Source organism: Entelurus aequoreus, unplaced genomic scaffold (assembly GCF_033978785.1).
Source record: "Entelurus aequoreus isolate RoL-2023_Sb unplaced genomic scaffold, RoL_Eaeq_v1.1 HiC_scaffold_104, whole genome shotgun sequence".
Taxonomy (NCBI): Eukaryota; Metazoa; Chordata; class Actinopteri; order Syngnathiformes; family Syngnathidae; genus Entelurus; species Entelurus aequoreus.
In genome coordinates this window covers 10,480-33,717 of record NW_026908036.1, presented here as the reverse complement: position 1 = coordinate 33,717, position 23,238 = coordinate 10,480, and the positions used below count along the sequence as shown (strand labels likewise).

General features: G+C 49.8%; 2 protein-coding genes across 2 annotated transcripts; both read left to right on the top strand.

Moving 5' to 3' along the window:
* Window positions 1–1,087: 1,087 nt before the first annotated feature.
* LOC133645453 (uncharacterized) lies at window positions 1,088–7,188 on the top strand. The gene is made up of 5 exons (XM_062040287.1): window positions 1,088–1,187; window positions 2,410–2,471; window positions 2,559–2,610; window positions 2,795–2,988; window positions 3,145–7,188. The coding sequence occupies exons 1-5, from the start codon at window positions 1,088–1,090 to the stop codon at window positions 3,730–3,732; spliced, it is 996 nt and encodes a 331-aa protein (XP_061896271.1). The 3' UTR covers window positions 3,733–7,188.
* Window positions 7,189–7,490: 302 nt separating this feature from the next.
* On the top strand, window positions 7,491–10,452 carry LOC133645452 (uncharacterized). The gene is made up of 5 exons (XM_062040285.1): window positions 7,491–7,605; window positions 8,835–8,896; window positions 8,984–9,035; window positions 9,220–9,413; window positions 9,570–10,452. Exons 1-5 carry the CDS (start codon window positions 7,491–7,493, stop codon window positions 10,155–10,157), a joined length of 1,011 nt encoding a protein of 336 aa, XP_061896269.1. The 3' UTR covers window positions 10,158–10,452.
* Window positions 10,453–23,238: the final 12,786 nt, after the last annotated feature.

Below are 23,238 nucleotides of genomic sequence, written 5' to 3'. Positions count from 1 at the left end.
GAGGGGTGCACCACCTCCATGACAACGCGGTTGTCCAACGAGTCCGAGTCCCGCTCGAGGCTCGGTACGTCGGCGCCGCGCTGGGGGCAACACCTCCTCAACGGCCCGGGTGTCAACCAAGACCGAGTCCACCTGAGACTGGGCCTGCTGGAGCGTCTCAGTCGTCAGCCTGCGCCCTAGGTGTGTCTTGGCCCACGCCGAGGCCACTTTGAATGGGGCTTCCCAATTGTGTGAAATAAATTCCCCCAGTTTATCAGCTTCTGATTGCAGTGTTTTATGGTAATGTTCCCTAAGAATTATAATTGTAGAATGTGCCCAATTTTTTGCATTACCCTTTATCCGGTCTTCTGTGTCGGGGTTGGTAACAGCTGGTCTGATTCCCGTCGTCAAAGCAAGTTCCATCCTAGTGATGGTAAGTGGTTGTTGTTCCTTGCTGACGTTTTTTAGATGATGTACCACTTTAATGATGTTGTACATAATTCTAGCTATGGAGCTAAAGTCGGGGTCCAGATTGTCAGGAGAAGATGCCCTGGGGGGATGTGCCCTGGTTAATCTTGGCTGTTCTTTCTTTGCGGCGTTTTCCCCGTGCTGTTTTGTGTTGTTTGTTACCCCTATGATTTGCCCTATGAGTCCCCTGGGATAGGGAGGGTTATCATGGGTAGGTGGAAATTTCCCCTGTTTTGGCGGGGCATGTCATCTGCCGGAAAATTGGGATGTTGCGGTTGGGAAGCCTCTGAAAAATGTGTTATTATTTTGGCGTGCAGTGTCGTAGTTTCGCCACTGTGGGGCGCTGTCTCGTATCTCACGCGCGTTATGATCCGGTGACGCGCGTCATGATCCCGGCGACGCGCGTCAAGATCCCGGCCACGCGTGTCATGATCCCGGTCACGAGCGTCATGATCCCGGTCACGCGCGTCATGATCCCGGTCACGCGCGCCACGATCACGGTCACGCGCGCCATGATTACGGTCACGCGCGTCGCGATCACGGTGATGCGCGTCGCGATCACGGTGACGCGCGTCATGCTCACGGTGACGCGCGTCATGATCACGGTGACGCGCGTCATGATCACAAGGTGCCGCGCGTCATGATCACGGCGACGCGTGTCCCCTTGGGGGCGGCCATGGCCGCCCGCAACAATGATCGTGATCATGAGGCCAACCTCGAGTCACTTCAGCATATGTTAGGTGCTGAAACGGCCGGAAAATTGTGTGTTTTGGCCGTAATGGCGGTCGTTATGATGCGGGGATCGGGAACGCGAACCATCTCGCGCTGCTGGCACTGTTTCCGTCCGCGCGGACGGACCTGGTGCCATTCCTCGTCCTCCCACGCCGTCATTTTTTGGAAAATGCGTTATTTTGGTGATTAGAATAAGGTGGGTAGGCTAAAATTATATTAGGGACTAAGGTAAGTAGGGTGAAATAGAAATTAAAATTGTATGGGAAATAATAAATATATATATATAAAGTGAAACAAGAGAAAACCGGCGAGCTTCCGCCCGCTGTGTGGCGCACTTCCGCCCGGACCGGATGTCTCAAGATGGCCGAGAATGCGAAGCACTCTCGACAAAAAAACAAATTAACAAACAACTAAGGGCGGTTCTGCGAAGAACGATAAAAAAATCCCCAAGGAAAGGGGTTGAACTAACTAGCTAAGAAACTTAGGGTTGTAAAACTGAACGTAAGTAAGCGAATTGTCAACGGACTTTTCGCCTCGTGGGAGACCAGCTCGCCACGGCACCGAATTAAAGGGAAAGAGGGAAAATGGGAGAAAAGGAGGTAAAATAGTGTAAATTTGTGATAAATGCAAGTCTTGTTTCGCAACGTTTCGGTACTCTCTGTACCTTCTTCAGGCGTAAGACTTGTCTAACTGAATGAGTGTGAAAATCGGCTTGTTCGTGCAATTTCGTGAGCTGTTGCTCCTCTGGTGGTTCGATGGCAAGTGAGGCCATTGGCTGCGAGAGGTGGGGTGGAGTCATGGCTGGCAGAAAATAAGGAATTATTTTTGCAAAGCCAAAAATCTCCACTGATAAACCACGTGACTGCAGGAATGTGTGGCCCCAAGCACAATTAACCCCTATAGAATTGCTTATAATAGTGAATTAAAATAAAGATCAATAATAAAATATAATAAAAAAAATTATATATATATATATAATATATATATATATGTACAATTATGTCCACATATACAGATATATACTATACCATATATAAAAAAAAGGTTAGAAAAATTCACTATTAGTTGCACAGTGAACCAAGCCGTGGACCAAGGTAAGTATGGCTCCTTTATGGAGTCCGAACAGGTCCAACAATGTTTTTAGGAAGTTTTTCAGGTTTTTTAATGTGTTTTTGTGAATTTTTGAGGTTTTTTGTGATTTTTTAAGATGTTTTTTGTATTTTTTTGCAGGTCCTCGTAGGAGTGCTGGGACATCCAGGGCCCCCCCAGCGCCGGAATGTCCGAATACCCAGGTAAGTAGCTGTACAATGCAGGTAAGTAGGGTAAGTGGGAATAATATGATGTTGTTTTTGTTGTTTGTGTGTACACCAATGGCCCAGGTGGGCCCACAAGGCAGAGCGCGAGCCGTGAGTGGACCAGAGGCACAGGCGGGTTAGGGTTGGGGTTGGGGTTAGGGTTAGGGTTAGGGTTAGGGTTAGGTTTAGAGTTAGGGTTAGGGTTAGGCATAAAGAAAAAGAGTTGGTTAGGGTTAGGCATAGAGAAAGAGAGTTGGTTAGGGTTAGGGCTAAGGGTGGGGGTGGGGCGATAGAAAAGAGCGAAAAAAAAGAATAAGAAGGGTGTGCACGGTCCGTCTATGGCCCAGCGGGCTCGCACTCACGTCTCATTGAGCCCCCCCGGGTGTCTAGTACCCAGTCTGTGGATCCAGAGGCCTTCCGCCCGCCTCCGTTGGGCGGCACTCCATCTGGAGTTGGCTTGGACCACACACGCCCGGACAGAAGCCCACCCGTGCCGGATAAAGTGTTGGACAAGGTAGGTGGTGGTGTTCTTCTGCCGGACAATGTTATATTTATGTTGGTGGAAACGGGTGGCGATGGTGTTACCCGTTTCACCAACATACATAGCACGGCAACGCTGGCAGAGGATAACATACACGCAATTTTTGACCTGCCCGTCTCCTCTGCACAGCGGCCGGAAGACCTTACCGCTGTGGCGATTGACCAGCCAAGGGATGTTCCGCAAGGGAGCGCTGCTCCGGGCCGAGGGCGGATCTCCGGTGGAACTGATCCGAGCCCTGACAAGCAGATCACCCAGGCTGGGATTTTTGCGGTAGGCCGAGACCAGATAATAGTCCTTCAGTTTGCCGCTTTTCTCCACAAAGGTACAAAAGTTACCCTTGACCCTTCTGGAAACCTGTACCGCCGCAGGCGAGAAGGTTGTAATGAGGGGGATCATGTGTTTACCAGGGGGAGGCTTCTTCTGGTCCAGGAAGCACCTGAACTGTCTCCTGAGGAAGGATCTGGAATACCCTCTCTTCCTCAGGGCCGTGAACTGGGCTCCCATGGCCGTTACAAAGTCCTCCCGCCTGGTGCAGATCCGGTGGAACCTCAGCAGCTGGGACTTCACCAATCCCGCGTAGGTGTGTCGGGGGTGGAAGCTGGTTTTGTGGAGGAGGGCATGGGTATCCGTCTCTTTAAAAAACACCTTAATGTCCAAATGGTGAGTGGAGGTGAAATCCGGACCCTTGAAGGTGGTAGTGTCCAGGAAGTCCACTGACGTGGGGCTGGTGGTGGACTTAATGGTGATACTGGGGTTGTGGGTATTCAGGGTGTGGCGGAACCCCTCAAATTCCTCCATGGAATGAGTCCACACCCCCCAGATATCATCCAAATACCTGAAATAATGGAGGGGCCTGATTGCGCAGGCAGCAAGGGCAGAGGTCTCCCATTCTGCCATGAAGATGTTAGCATAGGCCGGAGCAAACTTTTTGCCCATGGCCGTGCCCTTGATCTGTAGAAAGAACCGGCCATTGAACTCAAAGTCGTTCCTCCTGAGGTTGATGTCGAGAAGCTGGAGGAGTTCCTTCTCGGGCCTGCTAACATCTCGGTATTTATAAAAAATGTTTTTGACGGCTTGGATGCCCTGGTCAATGTCAATATTCGTGTACAAACTATCAATATCAATGGTAAACAAGATTGCCTCTTGGGGAATGATCAAATTTTTAATTTTGTCAATAAAGTCATATGTGTCCTTAAGATAACTCTCGTGTTTAATGGAGAGTGGGGTCAAAAAGTAATCTATAAACGCCGCCGTCCTGTAGGTTTCACTGCCGCAGTCGGACACAATGGGCCTGCCCGGGGGTATCTCGTAGGGTCGGCTCCACTTGTGTCGTTCCTTGTGGATCTTGGGGAGCAAGTAGAACCTACGGGGGCGGGGCTCCGATTCGCCCAAGAGGTAAGTCTTTTGTTTGTGGTTAATGAATCGTTTTTTCATTAAATTTTTGACTATGTTTTCGACCATAGGGATCGTTTGTGGGTAAATGGGCGTGGCCAATGGTTGGTAGTAGGTGGTGTCACTCAATTGTCTGGTGCCCTCCCAGACATATTGAGACCTATCCATGATGACCACTGCGCTACCCTTGTCTGCCGGCTTAATAATTATGTTCCTGTTGTTTTTCAGGCTATGCAGGGCCTCTGTTTCGTCCCGCGTCAGGTTGGGCGCGACCGCGAGGGCGCAGCCCGATAGGAGCGACGGGTGTTCGTCCGCCAGGACCAGCGTTTGGACCTCTGGAGGAAGCAGTCCCGGTGAGGGCTCCCAATCGGACCTCGGGGTGAAAGGTCGCGGCCCAAGAGACTCTTGCTTTTCATAGAAAACCGCAGTTTTGACACTTCTATGATATTCCTGCAGGTCGAATTTTACTTGATGGTGCCACTCTGGACTGAGGCTGGTGGACGGGACGAAACTGAGGCCCTTGTCGAGGAGGGAATGCTGCGATGAGGTAAGTAGGAAATTTTTTGATAAATTTACGATGTTTTTGTTTGTGTTTATGTTTCCCCCCCGAAAGGTCGGGCTTTTGGGGAGGTCAAGTTTAAACAGTGATACCAGTGCCTCATCATGTTCTTGGCTGTGTCCTTTGTCCAATGGATCTTGTCCCTCCCCGTTTCAAAATCGTCGTCGGCGAGTGCCGGGAAGAATTGGAGGCGGGTTTGGATGTAATTGTTAATCAGCCGGAGGTTGTCCTTGTGTTCCTCGGGCAGGGATTCCGAGAAATTGAGGAGGGGGATGAAGACTTCGGCATTAGGGAAGGTCGTTTTGGCCGCTTTAAGGGCCCTCCGGAGCTGTTTGAAGGTGGTAACCTTGGGTTTTTGTTCCCTATTATTGATACCGAATGCTAAGACCACCTTCTCAACCTCAGGACTAACTGCTGTTTTTTTCAGGATGGCCTCTGCATGGAGAAATCTGGCCCCCGGGTAGCTGTCGATCTGGATGTCCTGGTGACGAAAGGCTGGGAGGTGCTTGAGGTTAGAGTCCCCGATCACCACGACCTTCCTGCTGACAGACAGGTGCCAATCCATCATTTTTCGATCCGAGTTGATGTGCACAGTGGGCTTTCTGGCAGTGCTCGGACTCGTAGGCGTGGTAACCTGCGCCGTACTATTGTCTTCTGTCGGCTGTGAAGTCGAAGTGACTGTTTTTGTTTTTTTCTGGCTTCCAGAAAACAGTTGGGCCCAACTTGGGGTTCTCAGACCCAGGACAGGCCTGTCTGGGACGGACGTCTCCGGGAGGGGCACGCCCGGGAGGAGTGGATCCGGGACGGGTAGGTCCAAGAGGGGCGTGTCCGGGAGGGGCGTGTCCGGAAGAGGCGTGTCCGGAAGAGGCGTGTCCGGAAGAGGCGCGTCCGGAGGAGGCGTGTCCGGAGGAGGCGCGTCCGGGATGGGCGGGTCCGGGAGGGGTTCCTGTGACCGCTCAGGGTAGAGTAGGTACCAGGGTGGAGGCGTGTCCGGGGAAGACTGATCCCGTGTGGGCGACCCCGACTGCTCAGGTAAGTGTTGGTCCGTCTCTGGCTGGTCAGGAGTCCCCCGCACATTCTCATCCCCATGTATCAAAATCAACGCACTGTGTTCAACAGGTGGAGCCGGGCGAGGCGGCGTGTCGGAGACCACCGGGAGGACCCCGATCTCAGCACCGACCCGCGATCGCGGCCCATGCGGCCGGACCAAAGGTGCCTCGACGATAGCGTCGTCGGCAGGTCTGCTGCACGGCTTGCGAGGTCGCGTTGCTCTCTGGGCCACAGATGGTTCGGTAGCCGGAGAGGAAGGCGACAAGACCGGGAAAGGGACCGGAGTCACCCGTCCACGCGGGTCCCGATCCTGCTCCACCTCAGGGGACCACTCCCTGGTAATGGGGTCGGTCATGGTGGACACCGTGGCGTGTGCAGCGGCAGTTGGTAGAATGACCGGCGGGGGCAGCGAGGGGTGCACCACCTCCATGACAACGCGGTTGTCCAACGAGTCCGAGTCCGCTCGAGGCTCGGTACGTCGGCGCCGCGCTGGGGGCAACACCTCCTCAACGGCCCGGGTGTCAACCAAGACCGAGTCCACCTGAGACTGGGCCTGCTGGAGCGTCTCAGTCGTCAGCCTGCGCCCTAGGTGTGTCTTGGCCCACGCCGAGGCCACTTTGAATGGGGCTTCCCAATTGTGTGAAATAAATTCCCCCAGTTTATCAGCTTCTGATTGCAGTGTTTTATGGTAATGTTCCCTAAGAATTATAATTGTAGAATGTGCCCAATTTTTTGCATTACCCTTTATCCGGTCTTCTGTGTCGGGGTTGGTAACAGCTGGTCTGATTCCCGTCGTCAAAGCAAGTTCCATCCTAGTGATGGTAAGTGGTTGTTGTTCCTTGCTGACGTTTTTTAGATGATGTACCACTTTAATGATGTTGTACATAATTCTAGCTATGGAGCTAAAGTCGGGGTCCAGATTGTCAGGAGAAGATGCCCTGGGGGGATGTGCCTGGTTAATCTTGGCTGTTCTTTCTTTGCGGCGTTTTCCCCGTGCTGTTTTGTGTTGTTTGTTACCCCTATGATTTGCCCTATGAGTCCCCCTGGGATAGGGAGGGTTATCATGGGTAGGGTGGAAATTTCCCCTGTTTTGGCGGGGCATGTCATCTGCCGGAAAATTGGGATGTTGCGGTTGGAAGCCTCTGAAAAATGTGTTATTATTTTGGCGTGCAGTGTCGTAGTTTCGCCACTGTGGGGCGCTGTCTCGTATCTCACGCGCGTTATGATCCCGGTGACGCGCGTCATGATCCCGGCGACGCGCGTCAAGATCCCGGCCACGCGTGTCATGATCCCGGTCACGAGCGTCATGATCCCGGTCACGCGCGTCATGATCCCGGTCACGCGCGCCACGATCACGGTCACGCGCGCCATGATTACGGTCACGCGCGTCGCGATCACGGTGATGCGCGTCGCGATCACGGTGACGCGCGTCATGCTCACGGTGACGCGCGTCATGATCACGGTGACGCGCGTCATGATCACGGTGCCGCGCGTCATGATCACGGCGACGCGTGTCCCCTTGGGGGCGGCCATGGCCGCCGCAACAATGATCGTGATCATGAGGCCAACCTCGAGTCACTTCAGCATATGTTAGGTGCTGAAAACGGCCGGAAAATTGTGTGTTTTGGCCGTAATGGCGGTCGTTATGATGCGGGGATCGGGAACGCGGAACCATCTCGCGCTGCTGGCACTGTTTCCGTCCGCGCGGACGGACCTGGTGCCATTCCTCGTCCTCCCACGCCGTCATTTTTTGGAAAATGCGTTATTTTGGTGATTAGAATAAGGTGGGTAGGCTAAAATTATATTAGGGACTAAGGTAAGTAGGGTGAAATAGAAATTAAAATTGTATGGGAAATAATAAATATATATATATAAAGTGAAACAAGAGAAAACCGGCGAGCTTCCGCCCGCTGTGTGGCGCACTTCCGCCCGGACCGGATGTCTCAAGATGGCCGAGAATGCGAAGCACTCTCGACAAAAAAACAAATTAACAAACAACTAAGGGCGGTTCTGCGAAGAACGATAAAAAATCCCCAAGGAAAGGGGTTGAACTAACTAGCTAAGAAACTTAGGGTTGTAAAACTGAACGTAAGTAAGCGAATTGTCAACGGACTTTTCGCCTCGTGGGAGACCAGCTCGCCACGGCACCGAATTAAAGGGAAAGAGGGAAAATGGGAGAAAAGGAGGTAAAATAGTGTAAATTTGTGATAAATGCAAGTCTTGTTTCGCAACGTTTCGGTACTCTCTGTACCTTCTTCAGGCGTAAGACTTGTCTAACTGAATGAGTGTGAAAATCGGCTTGTTCGTGCAATTTCGTGAGCTGTTGCTCCTCTGGTGGTTCGATGGCAAGTGAGGCCATTGGCTGCGAGAGGTGGGGTGGAGTCATGGCTGGCAGAAAATAAGGAATTATTTTTGCAAAGCCAAAAATCTCCACTGATAAACCACGTGACTGCAGGAATGTGTGGCCCCAAGCACAATTAACCCCTATAGAATTGCTTATAATAGTGAATTAAAATAAAGATCAATAATAAAATATAATAAAAAAAATTATATATATATATATATATATATATATATATGTACAATTATGTCCACATATACAGATATATACTATACCATATATAAAAAAAAGGTTAGAAAAATTCACTATTAGTTGCACAGTGAACCAAGCCGTGGACCAAGGTAAGTATGGCTCCTTTATGGAGTCCGAACAGGTCCAACAATGTTTTTAGGAAGTTTTTCAGGTTTTTTAATGTGTTTTTGTGAATTTTTGAGGTTTTTTGTGATTTTTTAAGATGTTTTTTGTATTTTTTTGCAGGTCCTCGTAGGAGTGCTGGGACATCCAGGGCCCCCCCAGCGCCGGAATGTCCGAATACCCAGGTAAGTAGCTGTACAATGCAGGTAAGTAGGGTAAGTGGGAATAATATGATGTTGTTTTTGTTGTTTGTGTGTACACCAATGGCCCAGGTGGGCCCACAAGGCAGAGCGCGAGCCGTGAGTGGACCAGAGGCACAGGCGGGTTAGGGTTGGGGTTGGGGTTAGGGTTAGGGTTAGGGTTAGGGTTAGGTTTAGAGTTAGGGTTAGGGTTAGGCATAAAGAAAAAGAGTTGGTTAGGGTTAGGCATAGAGAAAGAGAGTTGGTTAGGGTTAGGGCTAAGGGTGGGGGTGGGGCGATAGAAAAGAGCGAAAAAAAAGAATAAGAAGGGTGTGCACGGTCCGTCTATGGCCCAGCGGGCTCGCACTCACGTCTCATTGAGCCCCCCCGGGTGTCTAGTACCCAGTCTGTGGATCCAGAGGCCTTCCGCCCGCCTCCGTTGGGCGGCACTCCATCTGGAGTTGGCTTGGACCACACACGCCCGGACAGAAGCCCACCCGTGCCGGATAAAGTGTTGGACAAGGTAGGTGGTGGTGTTCTTCTGCCGGACAATGTTATATTTATGTTGGTGGAAACGGGTGGCGATGGTGTTACCCGTTTCACCAACATACATAGCACGGCAACGCTGGCAGAGGATAACATACACGCAATTTTTGACCTGCCCGTCTCCTCTGCACAGCGGCCGGAAGACCTTACCGCTGTGGCGATTGACCAGCCAAGGGATGTTCCGCAAGGGAGCGCTGCTCCGGGCCGAGGGCGGATCTCCGGTGGAACTGATCCGAGCCCTGACAAGCAGATCACCCAGGCTGGGATTTTTGCGGTAGGCCGAGACCAGATAATAGTCCTTCAGTTTGCCGCTTTTCTCCACAAAGGTACAAAAGTTACCCTTGACCCTTCTGGAAACCTGTACCGCCGCAGGCGAGAAGGTTGTAATGAGGGGGATCATGTGTTTACCAGGGGGAGGCTTCTTCTGGTCCAGGAAGCACCTGAACTGTCTCCTGAGGAAGGATCTGGAATACCCTCTCTTCCTCAGGGCCGTGAACTGGGCTCCCATGGCCGTTACAAAGTCCTCCCGCCTGGTGCAGATCCGGTGGAACCTCAGCAGCTGGGACTTCACCAATCCCGCGTAGGTGTGTCGGGGGTGGAAGCTGGTTTTGTGGAGGAGGGCATGGGTATCCGTCTCTTTAAAAAACACCTTAATGTCCAAATGGTGAGTGGAGGTGAAATCCGGACCCTTGAAGGTGGTAGTGTCCAGGAAGTCCACTGACGTGGGGCTGGTGGTGGACTTAATGGTGATACTGGGGTTGTGGGTATTCAGGGTGTGGCGGAACCCCTCAAATTCCTCCATGGAATGAGTCCACACCCCCCAGATATCATCCAAATACCTGAAATAATGGAGGGGCCTGATTGCGCAGGCAGCAAGGGCAGAGGTCTCCCATTCTGCCATGAAGATGTTAGCATAGGCCGGAGCAAACTTTTTGCCCATGGCCGTGCCCTTGATCTGTAGAAAGAACCGGCCATTGAACTCAAAGTCGTTCCTCCTGAGGTTGATGTCGAGAAGCTGGAGGAGTTAGGGTTAGGGTTAGGGTTAGGGTTAGGGTTAGGGTTAGGGTTAGGGTTAGGGTTAGGGTTAGGGTTAGGGGTTAGGGGTTAGGGTTAGGGTTAGGGTTAGGGTTAGGGTTAGGGTTAGGGTTAGGGTTAGGGTTAGGGTTAGGGTTAGGGTTAGGGTTAGGGTTAGGGTTAGGGTTAGGGTTAGGGTGGGTTAGGGTTAGGGTTAGGGTTAGGGTTAGGGTTAGGGTTAGGGTTAGGGTTAGGGTTAGGGTTAGGGTTAGGGTTAGGGTAGGGTTAGGGTTAGGGTTAGGGTTAGGGTTAGGGTTAGGGTTAGGGTTAGGGTTAGGGGTTAGGGGTTAGGGTTAGGGTTAGGGTTAGGGTTAGGGTTAGGGTTAGGGTTAGGGTTAGGGTTAGGGTTAGGGTTAGGTTTGTGGTTAGGGTTAGGGTTAGGGTAAGGGGGAGGGGCAAAGGGTGTGCACTGTCCGTCTACAACCCGTCAGGCGACGCCCACGCCAAACGCAGGACCCCCGGGACCCCATCCGACATAACTCCCATTGTGGGCGCTCAATGTGGTGGCAGACACACTCGAAAAGAATCCCTGCGGCTGTGGGTTAGGGTTAGGGTTAGGGTTAGGGTTAGGGTTAGGGTTAGGGTTAGGGTTAGGGTTAGGGTTAGGGTTAGGGTTAGGGTTAGGGTTAGGGTTAGGGTTAGGGTTAGGGTTAGGGTTAGGGTTAGGGTTAGGGGTTAGGGGTTAGGGTTAGGGTTAGGTTTTTGGGGGATTAAGAAAGAAAGAGCGATAGAGAGAGAGAGAGAGAGAGAGAGAGAGAGAGAGGGGGAGGGGTTTGTGCTCGGTCCATCAACTCCCCGCCAAGGCGACGCCCCGCCAGACGCAGAACCCACCGGAAGTCCCCAAAGGAGGCCAACCAGATAACACCCACAAAGTCAGACATTTTGCACCCCATTTAGACATCCCCCCGATATATGGGTCATGTGTGGTGGGCCCGCCCATTTACGGAACCAGCGTGTCAGCCCGTCAGTGGGGGACTTCCAAGTCACCGCACCGACATGTGTGGCTGGCTGGACAACGATGGGCGTGAGCGAGCTGTAGTCAGGAGGAACGGTGCGCTCAGGACTCGGTCGTCTCATCCTCTCCGTCTCAGGTCGCCTGCAGGTGGGAGGGGGTGAACCACAAGTCGCACTCTGTACCTGGGGCGCGCGGGGTCCGATGTTCCACGGTCTCAGGTCACTCACGGGCCGTCTGCGTTCTCGCCTTCGTCTGTCGTCTTGCGTCACAGGAGCGGAGCAGGAAGCTTCTGCGTGTGTGCTGGAACTTTGTGGAGTCATCAGAACAGCCGGCGCCAAGCAGGCAGGAGGAGGGAACTCGCCGCCAATCTCCACCATGGCCTGAGGTTTCTGGGATGCAGAGACAGGCTTCGTCGTCCCGGCGTCATCGCTCGGTCCTGGTGGAACCGCTCGCTCGTTGTGGCCTTTGGGTGTCATCATCAGCGAGGCTATATGGCTCTCCGCCAGTTGTAGGGTGTCAAAAGTCATCTTTGTGCCAAACTTCTTTTTGGCCCAGTTGGAGGCGATAAAAAAGGAAGACCTCCAATTGTATCCAATTATAGGAGTCAGCTTGTCCTTTTCAATGTTTAATGCGTTTAAATAATGCCTCTTCAAAATGTCCATAGTTGCGCCGGCCCAATTTCTGGCGTTAATTACAATTAAGGCCTGCGTGTCCGCATTGTTTAATGCAGGCCTTATTCTGTTGGCCAATGTATTTGCCATTTTGGAAATAGTTTGTGGTTGCTCATGTTGGTTAACATTTTTAAGATGATGCAACATTGTGATAATGTTTTGCATACCTCTTATTTTAGGGCCGAAATGGTAGTCTTGGAGACCATCTCCGTTCTGGATGTTGTTGCCTGCTAATTCGCCGTAGCGTGACTCATAGTTGAGGCCACGCCCATCTTCACCGGCGCTAGCAGCAGTAAGCCAAAATGGTGGCACCGCATGGCTTTTGCTAATGCTGCTAGCCATAAAAAGAGGGGCTTGCTTTTTCAACAACCCGGACATTGTATGCAAATATAAGGCAGGCAACAGAATCGGAGGTAGTTTGTTAAAGTGTCAATGGGCAGATGAAAAGGAAAAATGAAAAATCCAAATTTCCAAAAAATAGCACTATTTATTAAACATGTATAAACTATGACAAATCGATGCAACGTTTCGGTAAAACCTTCATCAGGCACGATATGTCATAAAAAAATAGTGTCAAAGAAAATTTAAAGAAGCTTACACAAGGTCACAGGAGCACTTCTGCCGTCGATAACTATGGAGCTTCTGATTCTTTGTTAGACAGTGAAGGAGACTTGAAGGATAGTATGCAGCTCATTGGCTGAACAGGAGACATGTGATCTGCTAGTGTCACTCTGTGGAAAATACCCAGTTGCTAGAATGCCAAGCGTGTATCGCTGGCGCCATCTGGTGGTCAAAACCAGTCATTACAGTGCACTGCGTGTCCCTCTGAATAAAGCTGCCAAATCAACCTATATTCACTGAAATATTAATCAAAATATGATTGTAGATCACCTTAAATTATGCTCTATCCCAATGGAATATAGAAAGACATAATTAGGTGGCAGAACACCTCCTACCTCCACGCCTAATTGTGATCCAGCATAATTAATAGCCTTATACTTATTCCTTGAAAAATTGTCTCACAAGTTATGACAAGGTTAGATTTTAGGCATACACCATAGTGGGGTAGGTTTAGGCCCCTACCATAGTGGGGTAGGTTTAGGCCCCTAACCTAGTGAGGTTAGGGTTAGGATAAGGATCAGGGTGGAGGTAGGATAGAGTTATCTGCAGCCCATTGTGCACAAAATACACCTTAGCTTGTGCATTGTAAAAGACACATAACCAGGTGACAGAGGAATGCATCCCTTATAAAATTGTGAAACAAGTTTTACAACGGATATAAAATTGGCATCTCTGTGGCTCCAAGACAAAATGCAACAAGTAGCCTAATAGTGACAGTAGTCCATCAAAAAAATTGTCAATTTTTTGCCTGTGTGATTTATACAGGACATGGATGGGTGGGGGTGCGCCCCAGGAGGAGGAGCAAAGGCAAGCCCCCAACAGAGACCCCAGAGGGACCCGCGCGAGGCAGGGCATCACCATACAACGGAGAGGAGGCACAGGCCAGTTAGGTTTTTGGGGGATTAAGAAAGAAAGAGCGATAGAGAGAGAGAGAGAGAGAGAGAGAGAGAGAGAGGGGGAGGGGTTTGTGCTCGGTCCATCAACTCCCCGCCAAGGCGACGCCCCGCCAGACGCAGAACCCACCGGAAGTCCCCAAAGGAGGCCAACCAGATAACACCCACAAAGTCAGACATTTTGCACCCCATTTAGACATCCCCCCGATATATGGGTCATGTGTGGTGGGCCCGCCCATTTACGGAACCAGCGTGTCAGCCCGTCAGTGGGGGACTTCCAAGTCACCGCACCGACATGTGTGGCTGGCTGGACAACGATGGGCGTGAGCGAGCTGTAGTCAGGAGGAACGGTGCGCTCAGGACTCGGTCGTCTCATCCTCTCCGTCTCAGGTCGCCTGCAGGTGGGAGGGGGTGAACCACAAGTCGCACTCTGTACCTGGGGCGCGCGGGGTCCGATGTTCCACGGTCTCAGGTCACTCACGGGCCGTCTGCGTTCTCGCCTTCGTCTGTCGTCTTGCGTCACAGGAGCGGAGCAGGAAGCTTCTGCGTGTGTGCTGGAACTTTGTGGAGTCATCAGAACAGCCGGCGCCAAGCAGGCAGGAGGAGGGAACTCGCCGCCAATCTCCACCATGGCCTGAGGTTTCTGGGATGCAGAGACAGGCTTCGTCGTCCCGGCGTCATCGCTCGGTCCTGGTGGAACCGCTCGCTCGTTGTGGCCTTTGGGTGTCATCATCAGCGAGGCTATATGGCTCTCCGCCAGTTGTAGGGTGTCAAAAGTCATCTTTGTGCCAAACTTCTTTTTGGCCCAGTTGGAGGCGATAAAAAAGGAAGACCTCCAATTGTATCCAATTATAGGAGTCAGCTTGTCCTTTTCAATGTTTAATGCGTTTAAATAATGCCTCTTCAAAATGTCCATAGTTGCGCCGGCCCAATTTCTGGCGTTAATTACAATTAAGGCCTGCGTGTCCGCATTGTTTAATGCAGGCCTTATTCTGTTGGCCAATGTATTTGCCATTTTGGAAATAGTTTGTGGTTGCTCATGTTGGTTAACATTTTTAAGATGATGCAACATTGTGATAATGTTTTGCATACCTCTTATTTTAGGGCCGAAATGGTAGTCTTGGAGACCATCTCCGTTCTGGATGTTGTTGCCTGCTAATTCGCCGTAGCGTGACTCATAGTTGAGGCCACGCCCATCTTCACCGGCGCTAGCAGCAGTAAGCCAAAATGGTGGCACCGCATGGCTTTTGCTAATGCTGCTAGCCATAAAAAGAGGGGCTTGCTTTTTCAACAACCCGGACATTGTATGCAAATATAAGGCAGGCAACAGAATCGGAGGTAGTTTGTTAAAGTGTCAATGGGCAGATGAAAAGGAAAAATGAAAAATCCAAATTTCCAAAAAATAGCACTATTTATTAAACATGTATAAACTATGACAAATCGATGCAACGTTTCGGTAAAACCTTCATCAGGCACGATATGTCATAAAAAAATAGTGTCAAAGAAAATTTAAAGAAGCTTACACAAGGTCACAGGAGCACTTCTGCCGTCGATAACTATGGAGCTTCTGATTCTTTGTTAGACAGTGAAGGAGACTTGAAGGATAGTATGCAGCTCATTGGCTGAACAGGAGACATGTGATCTGCTAGTGTCACTCTGTGGAAAATACCCAGTTGCTAGAATGCCAAGCGTGTATCGCTGGCGCCATCTGGTGGTCAAAACCAGTCATTACAGTGCACTGCGTGTCCCTCTGAATAAAGCTGCCAAATCAACCTATATTCACTGAAATATTAATCAAAATATGATTGTAGATCACCTTAAATTATGCTCTATCCCAATGGAATATAGAAAGACATAATTAGGTGGCAGAACACCTCCTACCTCCACGCCTAATTGTGATCCAGCATAATTAATAGCCTTATACTTATTCCTTGAAAAATTGTCTCACAAGTTATGACAAGGTTAGATTTTAGGCATACACCATAGTGGGGTAGGTTTAGGCCCCTACCATAGTGGGGTAGGTTTAGGCCCCTAACCTAGTGAGGTTAGGGTTAGGATAAGGATCAGGGTGGAGGTAGGATAGAGTTATCTGCAGCCCATTGTGCACAAAATACACCTTAGCTTGTGCATTGTAAAAGACACATAACCAGGTGACAGAGGAATGCATCCCTTATAAAATTGTGAAACAAGTTTTACAACGGATATAAAATTGGCATCTCTGTGGCTCCAAGACAAAATGCAACAAGTAGCCTAATAGTGACAGTAGTCCATCAAAAAAATTGTCAATTTTTTGCCTGTGTGATTTATACAGGACATGGATGGGTGGGGGTGCGCCCCAGGAGGAGGAGCAAAGGCAAGCCCCCAACAGAGACCCCAGAGGGACCCGCGCGAGGCAGGGCATCACCATACAACGGAGAGGAGGCACAGGCCAGTTAGGTTTTTGGGGGATTAAGAAAGAAAGAGCGATAGAGAGAGAGAGAGAGAGAGAGAGAGAGAGAGAGGGGGAGGGGTTTGTGCTCGGTCCATCAACTCCCCGCCAAGGCGACGCCCCGCCAGACGCAGAACCCACCGGAAGTCCCCAAAGGAGGCCAACCAGATAACACCCACAAAGTCAGACATTTTGCACCCCATTTAGACATCCCCCCGATATATGGGTCATGTGTGGTGGGCCCGCCCATTTACGGAACCAGCGTGTCAGCCCGTCAGTGGGGGACTTCCAAGTCACCGCACCGACATGTGTGGCTGGCTGGACAACGATGGGCGTGAGCGAGCTGTAGTCAGGAGGAACGGTGCGCTCAGGACTCGGTCGTCTCATCCTCTCCGTCTCAGGTCGCCTGCAGGTGGGAGGGGGTGAACCACAAGTCGCACTCTGTACCTGGGGCGCGCGGGGTCCGATGTTCCACGGTCTCAGGTCACTCACGGGCCGTCTGCGTTCTCGCCTTCGTCTGTCGTCTTGCGTCACAGGAGCGGAGCAGGAAGCTTCTGCGTGTGTGCTGGAACTTTGTGGAGTCATCAGAACAGCCGGCGCCAAGCAGGCAGGAGGAGGGAACTCGCCGCCAATCTCCACCATGGCCTGAGGTTTCTGGGATGCAGAGACAGGCTTCGTCGTCCCGGCGTCATCGCTCGGTCCTGGTGGAACCGCTCGCTCGTTGTGGCCTTTGGGTGTCATCATCAGCGAGGCTATATGGCTCTCCGCCAGTTGTAGGGTGTCAAAAGTCATCTTTGTGCCAAACTTCTTTTTGGCCCAGTTGGAGGCGATAAAAAAGGAAGACCTCCAATTGTATCCAATTATAGGAGTCAGCTTGTCCTTTTCAATGTTTAATGCGTTTAAATAATGCCTCTTCAAAATGTCCATAGTTGCGCCGGCCCAATTTCTGGCGTTAATTACAATTAAGGCCTGCGTGTCCGCATTGTTTAATGCAGGCCTTATTCTGTTGGCCAATGTATTTGCCATTTTGGAAATAGTTTGTGGTTGCTCATGTTGGTTAACATTTTTAAGATGATGCAACATTGTGATAATGTTTTGCATACCTCTTATTTTAGGGCCGAAATGGTAGTCTTGGAGACCATCTCCGTTCTGGATGTTGTTGCCTGCTAATTCGCCGTAGCGTGACTCATAGTTGAGGCCACGCCCATCTTCACCGGCGCTAGCAGCAGTAAGCCAAAATGGTGGCACCGCATGGCTTTTGCTAATGCTGCTAGCCATAAAAAGAGGGGCTTGCTTTTTCAACAACCCGGACATTGTATGCAAATATAAGGCAGGCAACAGAATCGGAGGTAGTTTGTTAAAGTGTCAATGGGCAGATGAAAAGGAAAAATGAAAAATCCAAATTTCCAAAAAATAGCACTATTTATTAAACATGTATAAACTATGACAAATCGATGCAACGTTTCGGTAAAACCTTCATCAGGCACGATATGTCATAAAAAAATAGTGTCAAAGAAAATTTAAAGAAGCTTACACAAGGTCACAGGAGCACTTCTGCCGTCGATAACTATGGAGCTTCTGATTCTTTGTTAGACAGTGAAGGAGACTTGAAGGATAGTATGCAGCTCATTGGCTGAACAGGAGACATGTGATCTGCTAGTGTCACTCTGTGGAAAATACCCAGTTGCTAGAATGCCAAGCGTGTATCGCTGGCGCCATCTGGTGGTCAAAACCAGTCATTACAGTGCACTGCGTGTCCCTCTGAATAAAGCTGCCAAATCAACCTATATTCACTGAAATATTAATCAAAATATGATTGTAGATCACCTTAAATTATGCTCTATCCCAATGGAATATAGAAAGACATAATTAGGTGGCAGAACACCTCCTACCTCCACGCCTAATTGTGATCCAGCATAATTAATAGCCTTATACTTATTCCTTGAAAAATTGTCTCACAAGTTATGACAAGGTTAGATTTTAGGCATACACCATAGTGGGGTAGGTTTAGGCCCCTACCATAGTGGGGTAGGTTTAGGCCCCTAACCTAGTGAGGTTAGGGTTAGGATAAGGATCAGGGTGGAGGTAGGATAGAGTTATCTGCAGCCCATTGTGCACAAAATACACCTTAGCTTGTGCATTGTAAAAGACACATAACCAGGTGACAGAGGAATGCATCCCTTATAAAATTGTGAAACAAGTTTTACAACGGATATAAAATTGGCATCTCTGTGGCTCCAAGACAAAATGCAACAAGTAGCCTAATAGTGACAGTAGTCCATCAAAAAAATTGTCAATTTTTTGCCTGTGTGATTTATACAGGACATGGATGGGTGGGGGTGCGCCCCAGGAGGAGGAGCAAAGGCAAGCCCCCAACAGAGACCCCAGAGGGACCCGCGCGAGGCAGGGCATCACCATACAACGGAGAGGAGGCACAGGCCAGTTAGGTTTTTGGGGGATTAAGAAAGAAAGAGCGATAGAGAGAGAGAGAGAGAGAGAGAGAGAGAGAGAGGGGGAGGGGTTTGTGCTCGGTCCATCAACTCCCCGCCAAGGCGACGCCCCGCCAGACGCAGAACCCACCGGAAGTCCCCAAAGGAGGCCAACCAGATAACACCCACAAAGTCAGACATTTTGCACCCCATTTAGACATCCCCCCGATATATGGGTCATGTGTGGTGGGCCCGCCCATTTACGGAACCAGCGTGTCAGCCCGTCAGTGGGGGACTTCCAAGTCACCGCACCGACATGTGTGGCTGGCTGGACAACGATGGGCGTGAGCGAGCTGTAGTCAGGAGGAACGGTGCGCTCAGGACTCGGTCGTCTCATCCTCTCCGTCTCAGGTCGCCTGCAGGTGGGAGGGGGTGAACCACAAGTCGCACTCTGTACCTGGGGCGCGCGGGGTCCGATGTTCCACGGTCTCAGGTCACTCACGGGCCGTCTGCGTTCTCGCCTTCGTCTGTCGTCTTGCGTCACAGGAGCGGAGCAGGAAGCTTCTGCGTGTGTGCTGGAACTTTGTGGAGTCATCAGAACAGCCGGCGCCAAGCAGGCAGGAGGAGGGAACTCGCCGCCAATCTCCACCATGGCCTGAGGTTTCTGGGATGCAGAGACAGGCTTCGTCGTCCCGGCGTCATCGCTCGGTCCTGGTGGAACCGCTCGCTCGTTGTGGCCTTTGGGTGTCATCATCAGCGAGGCTATATGGCTCTCCGCCAGTTGTAGGGTGTCAAAAGTCATCTTTGTGCCAAACTTCTTTTTGGCCCAGTTGGAGGCGATAAAAAAGGAAGACCTCCAATTGTATCCAATTATAGGAGTCAGCTTGTCCTTTTCAATGTTTAATGCGTTTAAATAATGCCTCTTCAAAATGTCCATAGTTGCGCCGGCCCAATTTCTGGCGTTAATTACAATTAAGGCCTGCGTGTCCGCATTGTTTAATGCAGGCCTTATTCTGTTGGCCAATGTATTTGCCATTTTGGAAATAGTTTGTGGTTGCTCATGTTGGTTAACATTTTTAAGATGATGCAACATTGTGATAATGTTTTGCATACCTCTTATTTTAGGGCCGAAATGGTAGTCTTGGAGACCATCTCCGTTCTGGATGTTGTTGCCTGCTAATTCGCCGTAGCGTGACTCATAGTTGAGGCCACGCCCATCTTCACCGGCGCTAGCAGCAGTAAGCCAAAATGGTGGCACCGCATGGCTTTTGCTAATGCTGCTAGCCATAAAAAGAGGGGCTTGCTTTTTCAACAACCCGGACATTGTATGCAAATATAAGGCAGGCAACAGAATCGGAGGTAGTTTGTTAAAGTGTCAATGGGCAGATGAAAAGGAAAAATGAAAAATCCAAATTTCCAAAAAATAGCACTATTTATTAAACATGTATAAACTATGACAAATCGATGCAACGTTTCGGTAAAACCTTCATCAGGCACGATATGTCATAAAAAAATAGTGTCAAAGAAAATTTAAAGAAGCTTACACAAGGTCACAGGAGCACTTCTGCCGTCGATAACTATGGAGCTTCTGATTCTTTGTTAGACAGTGAAGGAGACTTGAAGGATAGTATGCAGCTCATTGGCTGAACAGGAGACATGTGATCTGCTAGTGTCACTCTGTGGAAAATACCCAGTTGCTAGAATGCCAAGCGTGTATCGCTGGCGCCATCTGGTGGTCAAAACCAGTCATTACAGTGCACTGCGTGTCCCTCTGAATAAAGCTGCCAAATCAACCTATATTCACTGAAATATTAATCAAAATATGATTGTAGATCACCTTAAATTATGCTCTATCCCAATGGAATATAGAAAGACATAATTAGGTGGCAGAACACCTCCTACCTCCACGCCTAATTGTGATCCAGCATAATTAATAGCCTTATACTTATTCCTTGAAAAATTGTCTCACAAGTTATGACAAGGTTAGATTTTAGGCATACACCATAGTGGGGTAGGTTTAGGCCCCTACCATAGTGGGGTAGGTTTAGGCCCCTAACCTAGTGAGGTTAGGGTTAGGATAAGGATCAGGGTGGAGGTAGGATAGAGTTATCTGCAGCCCATTGTGCACAAAATACACCTTAGCTTGTGCATTGTAAAAGACACATAACCAGGTGACAGAGGAATGCATCCCTTATAAAATTGTGAAACAAGTTTTACAACGGATATAAAATTGGCATCTCTGTGGCTCCAAGACAAAATGCAACAAGTAGCCTAATAGTGACAGTAGTCCATCAAAAAAATTGTCAATTTTTTGCCTGTGTGATTTATACAGGACATGGATGGGTGGGGGTGCGCCCCAGGAGGAGGAGCAAAGGCAAGCCCCCAACAGAGACCCCAGAGGGACCCGCGCGAGGCAGGGCATCACCATACAACGGAGAGGAGGCACAGGCCAGTTAGGTTTTTGGGGGATTAAGAAAGAAAGAGCGATAGAGAGAGAGAGAGAGAGAGAGAGAGAGAGAGAGGGGGAGGGGTTTGTGCTCGGTCCATCAACTCCCCGCCAAGGCGACGCCCCGCCAGACGCAGAACCCACCGGAAGTCCCCAAAGGAGGCCAACCAGATAACACCCACAAAGTCAGACATTTTGCACCCCATTTAGACATCCCCCCGATATATGGGTCATGTGTGGTGGGCCCGCCCATTTACGGAACCAGCGTGTCAGCCCGTCAGTGGGGGACTTCCAAGTCACCGCACCGACATGTGTGGCTGGCTGGACAACGATGGGCGTGAGCGAGCTGTAGTCAGGAGGAACGGTGCGCTCAGGACTCGGTCGTCTCATCCTCTCCGTCTCAGGTCGCCTGCAGGTGGGAGGGGGTGAACCACAAGTCGCACTCTGTACCTGGGGCGCGCGGGGTCCGATGTTCCACGGTCTCAGGTCACTCACGGGCCGTCTGCGTTCTCGCCTTCGTCTGTCGTCTTGCGTCACAGGAGCGGAGCAGGAAGCTTCTGCGTGTGTGCTGGAACTTTGTGGAGTCATCAGAACAGCCGGCGCCAAGCAGGCAGGAGGAGGGAACTCGCCGCCAATCTCCACCATGGCCTGAGGTTTCTGGGATGCAGAGACAGGCTTCGTCGTCCCGGCGTCATCGCTCGGTCCTGGTGGAACCGCTCGCTCGTTGTGGCCTTTGGGTGTCATCATCAGCGAGGCTATATGGCTCTCCGCCAGTTGTAGGGTGTCAAAAGTCATCTTTGTGCCAAACTTCTTTTTGGCCCAGTTGGAGGCGATAAAAAAGGAAGACCTCCAATTGTATCCAATTATAGGAGTCAGCTTGTCCTTTTCAATGTTTAATGCGTTTAAATAATGCCTCTTCAAAATGTCCATAGTTGCGCCGGCCCAATTTCTGGCGTTAATTACAATTAAGGCCTGCGTGTCCGCATTGTTTAATGCAGGCCTTATTCTGTTGGCCAATGTATTTGCCATTTTGGAAATAGTTTGTGGTTGCTCATGTTGGTTAACATTTTTAAGATGATGCAACATTGTGATAATGTTTTGCATACCTCTTATTTTAGGGCCGAAATGGTAGTCTTGGAGACCATCTCCGTTCTGGATGTTGTTGCCTGCTAATTCGCCGTAGCGTGACTCATAGTTGAGGCCACGCCCATCTTCACCGGCGCTAGCAGCAGTAAGCCAAAATGGTGGCACCGCATGGCTTTTGCTAATGCTGCTAGCCATAAAAAGAGGGGCTTGCTTTTTCAACAACCCGGACATTGTATGCAAATATAAGGCAGGCAACAGAATCGGAGGTAGTTTGTTAAAGTGTCAATGGGCAGATGAAAAGGAAAAATGAAAAATCCAAATTTCCAAAAAATAGCACTATTTATTAAACATGTATAAACTATGACAAATCGATGCAACGTTTCGGTAAAACCTTCATCAGGCACGATATGTCATAAAAAAATAGTGTCAAAGAAAATTTAAAGAAGCTTACACAAGGTCACAGGAGCACTTCTGCCGTCGATAACTATGGAGCTTCTGATTCTTTGTTAGACAGTGAAGGAGACTTGAAGGATAGTATGCAGCTCATTGGCTGAACAGGAGACATGTGATCTGCTAGTGTCACTCTGTGGAAAATACCCAGTTGCTAGAATGCCAAGCGTGTATCGCTGGCGCCATCTGGTGGTCAAAACCAGTCATTACAGTGCACTGCGTGTCCCTCTGAATAAAGCTGCCAAATCAACCTATATTCACTGAAATATTAATCAAAATATGATTGTAGATCACCTTAAATTATGCTCTATCCCAATGGAATATAGAAAGACATAATTAGGTGGCAGAACACCTCCTACCTCCACGCCTAATTGTGATCCAGCATAATTAATAGCCTTATACTTATTCCTTGAAAAATTGTCTCACAAGTTATGACAAGGTTAGATTTTAGGCATACACCATAGTGGGGTAGGTTTAGGCCCCTACCATAGTGGGGTAGGTTTAGGCCCCTAACCTAGTGAGGTTAGGGTTAGGATAAGGATCAGGGTGGAGGTAGGATAGAGTTATCTGCAGCCCATTGTGCACAAAATACACCTTAGCTTGTGCATTGTAAAAGACACATAACCAGGTGACAGAGGAATGCATCCCTTATAAAATTGTGAAACAAGTTTTACAACGGATATAAAATTGGCATCTCTGTGGCTCCAAGACAAAATGCAACAAGTAGCCTAATAGTGACAGTAGTCCAT

What these genes read in the sequence shown, in the direction of transcription:
- LOC133645453 (XM_062040287.1), top strand. Translation starts at nt 1,088, where the DNA reads ATGATCACGGCGACGCGTGTCCCCTTGGGGGCGGCCATGGCCGCCCGC. An exon ending in GTCACTTCAGCATATGTTAG is followed by an intron (nt 1,188 to 2,409) that starts GTGCTGAAACGG and finishes ATTTTTTTGCAG; the next exon opens with GTCCTCGTAGGAGTGCTGGG. An exon ending in CGGATAAAGTGTTGGACAAG is followed by an intron (nt 2,989 to 3,144) that starts GTAGGTGGTGGT and finishes TCCTCTGCACAG; the next exon opens with CGGCCGGAAGACCTTACCGC.
- LOC133645452 (XM_062040285.1), top strand. Translation starts at nt 7,491, where the DNA reads ATGATCACGGTGCCGCGCGTCATGATCACGGCGACGCGTGTCCCCTTG. An exon ending in CTCGAGTCACTTCAGCATAT is followed by an intron (nt 7,606 to 8,834) that starts GTTAGGTGCTGA and finishes ATTTTTTTGCAG; the next exon opens with GTCCTCGTAGGAGTGCTGGG. An exon ending in CGGAATGTCCGAATACCCAG is followed by an intron (nt 8,897 to 8,983) that starts GTAAGTAGCTGT and finishes CCAATGGCCCAG; the next exon opens with GTGGGCCCACAAGGCAGAGC.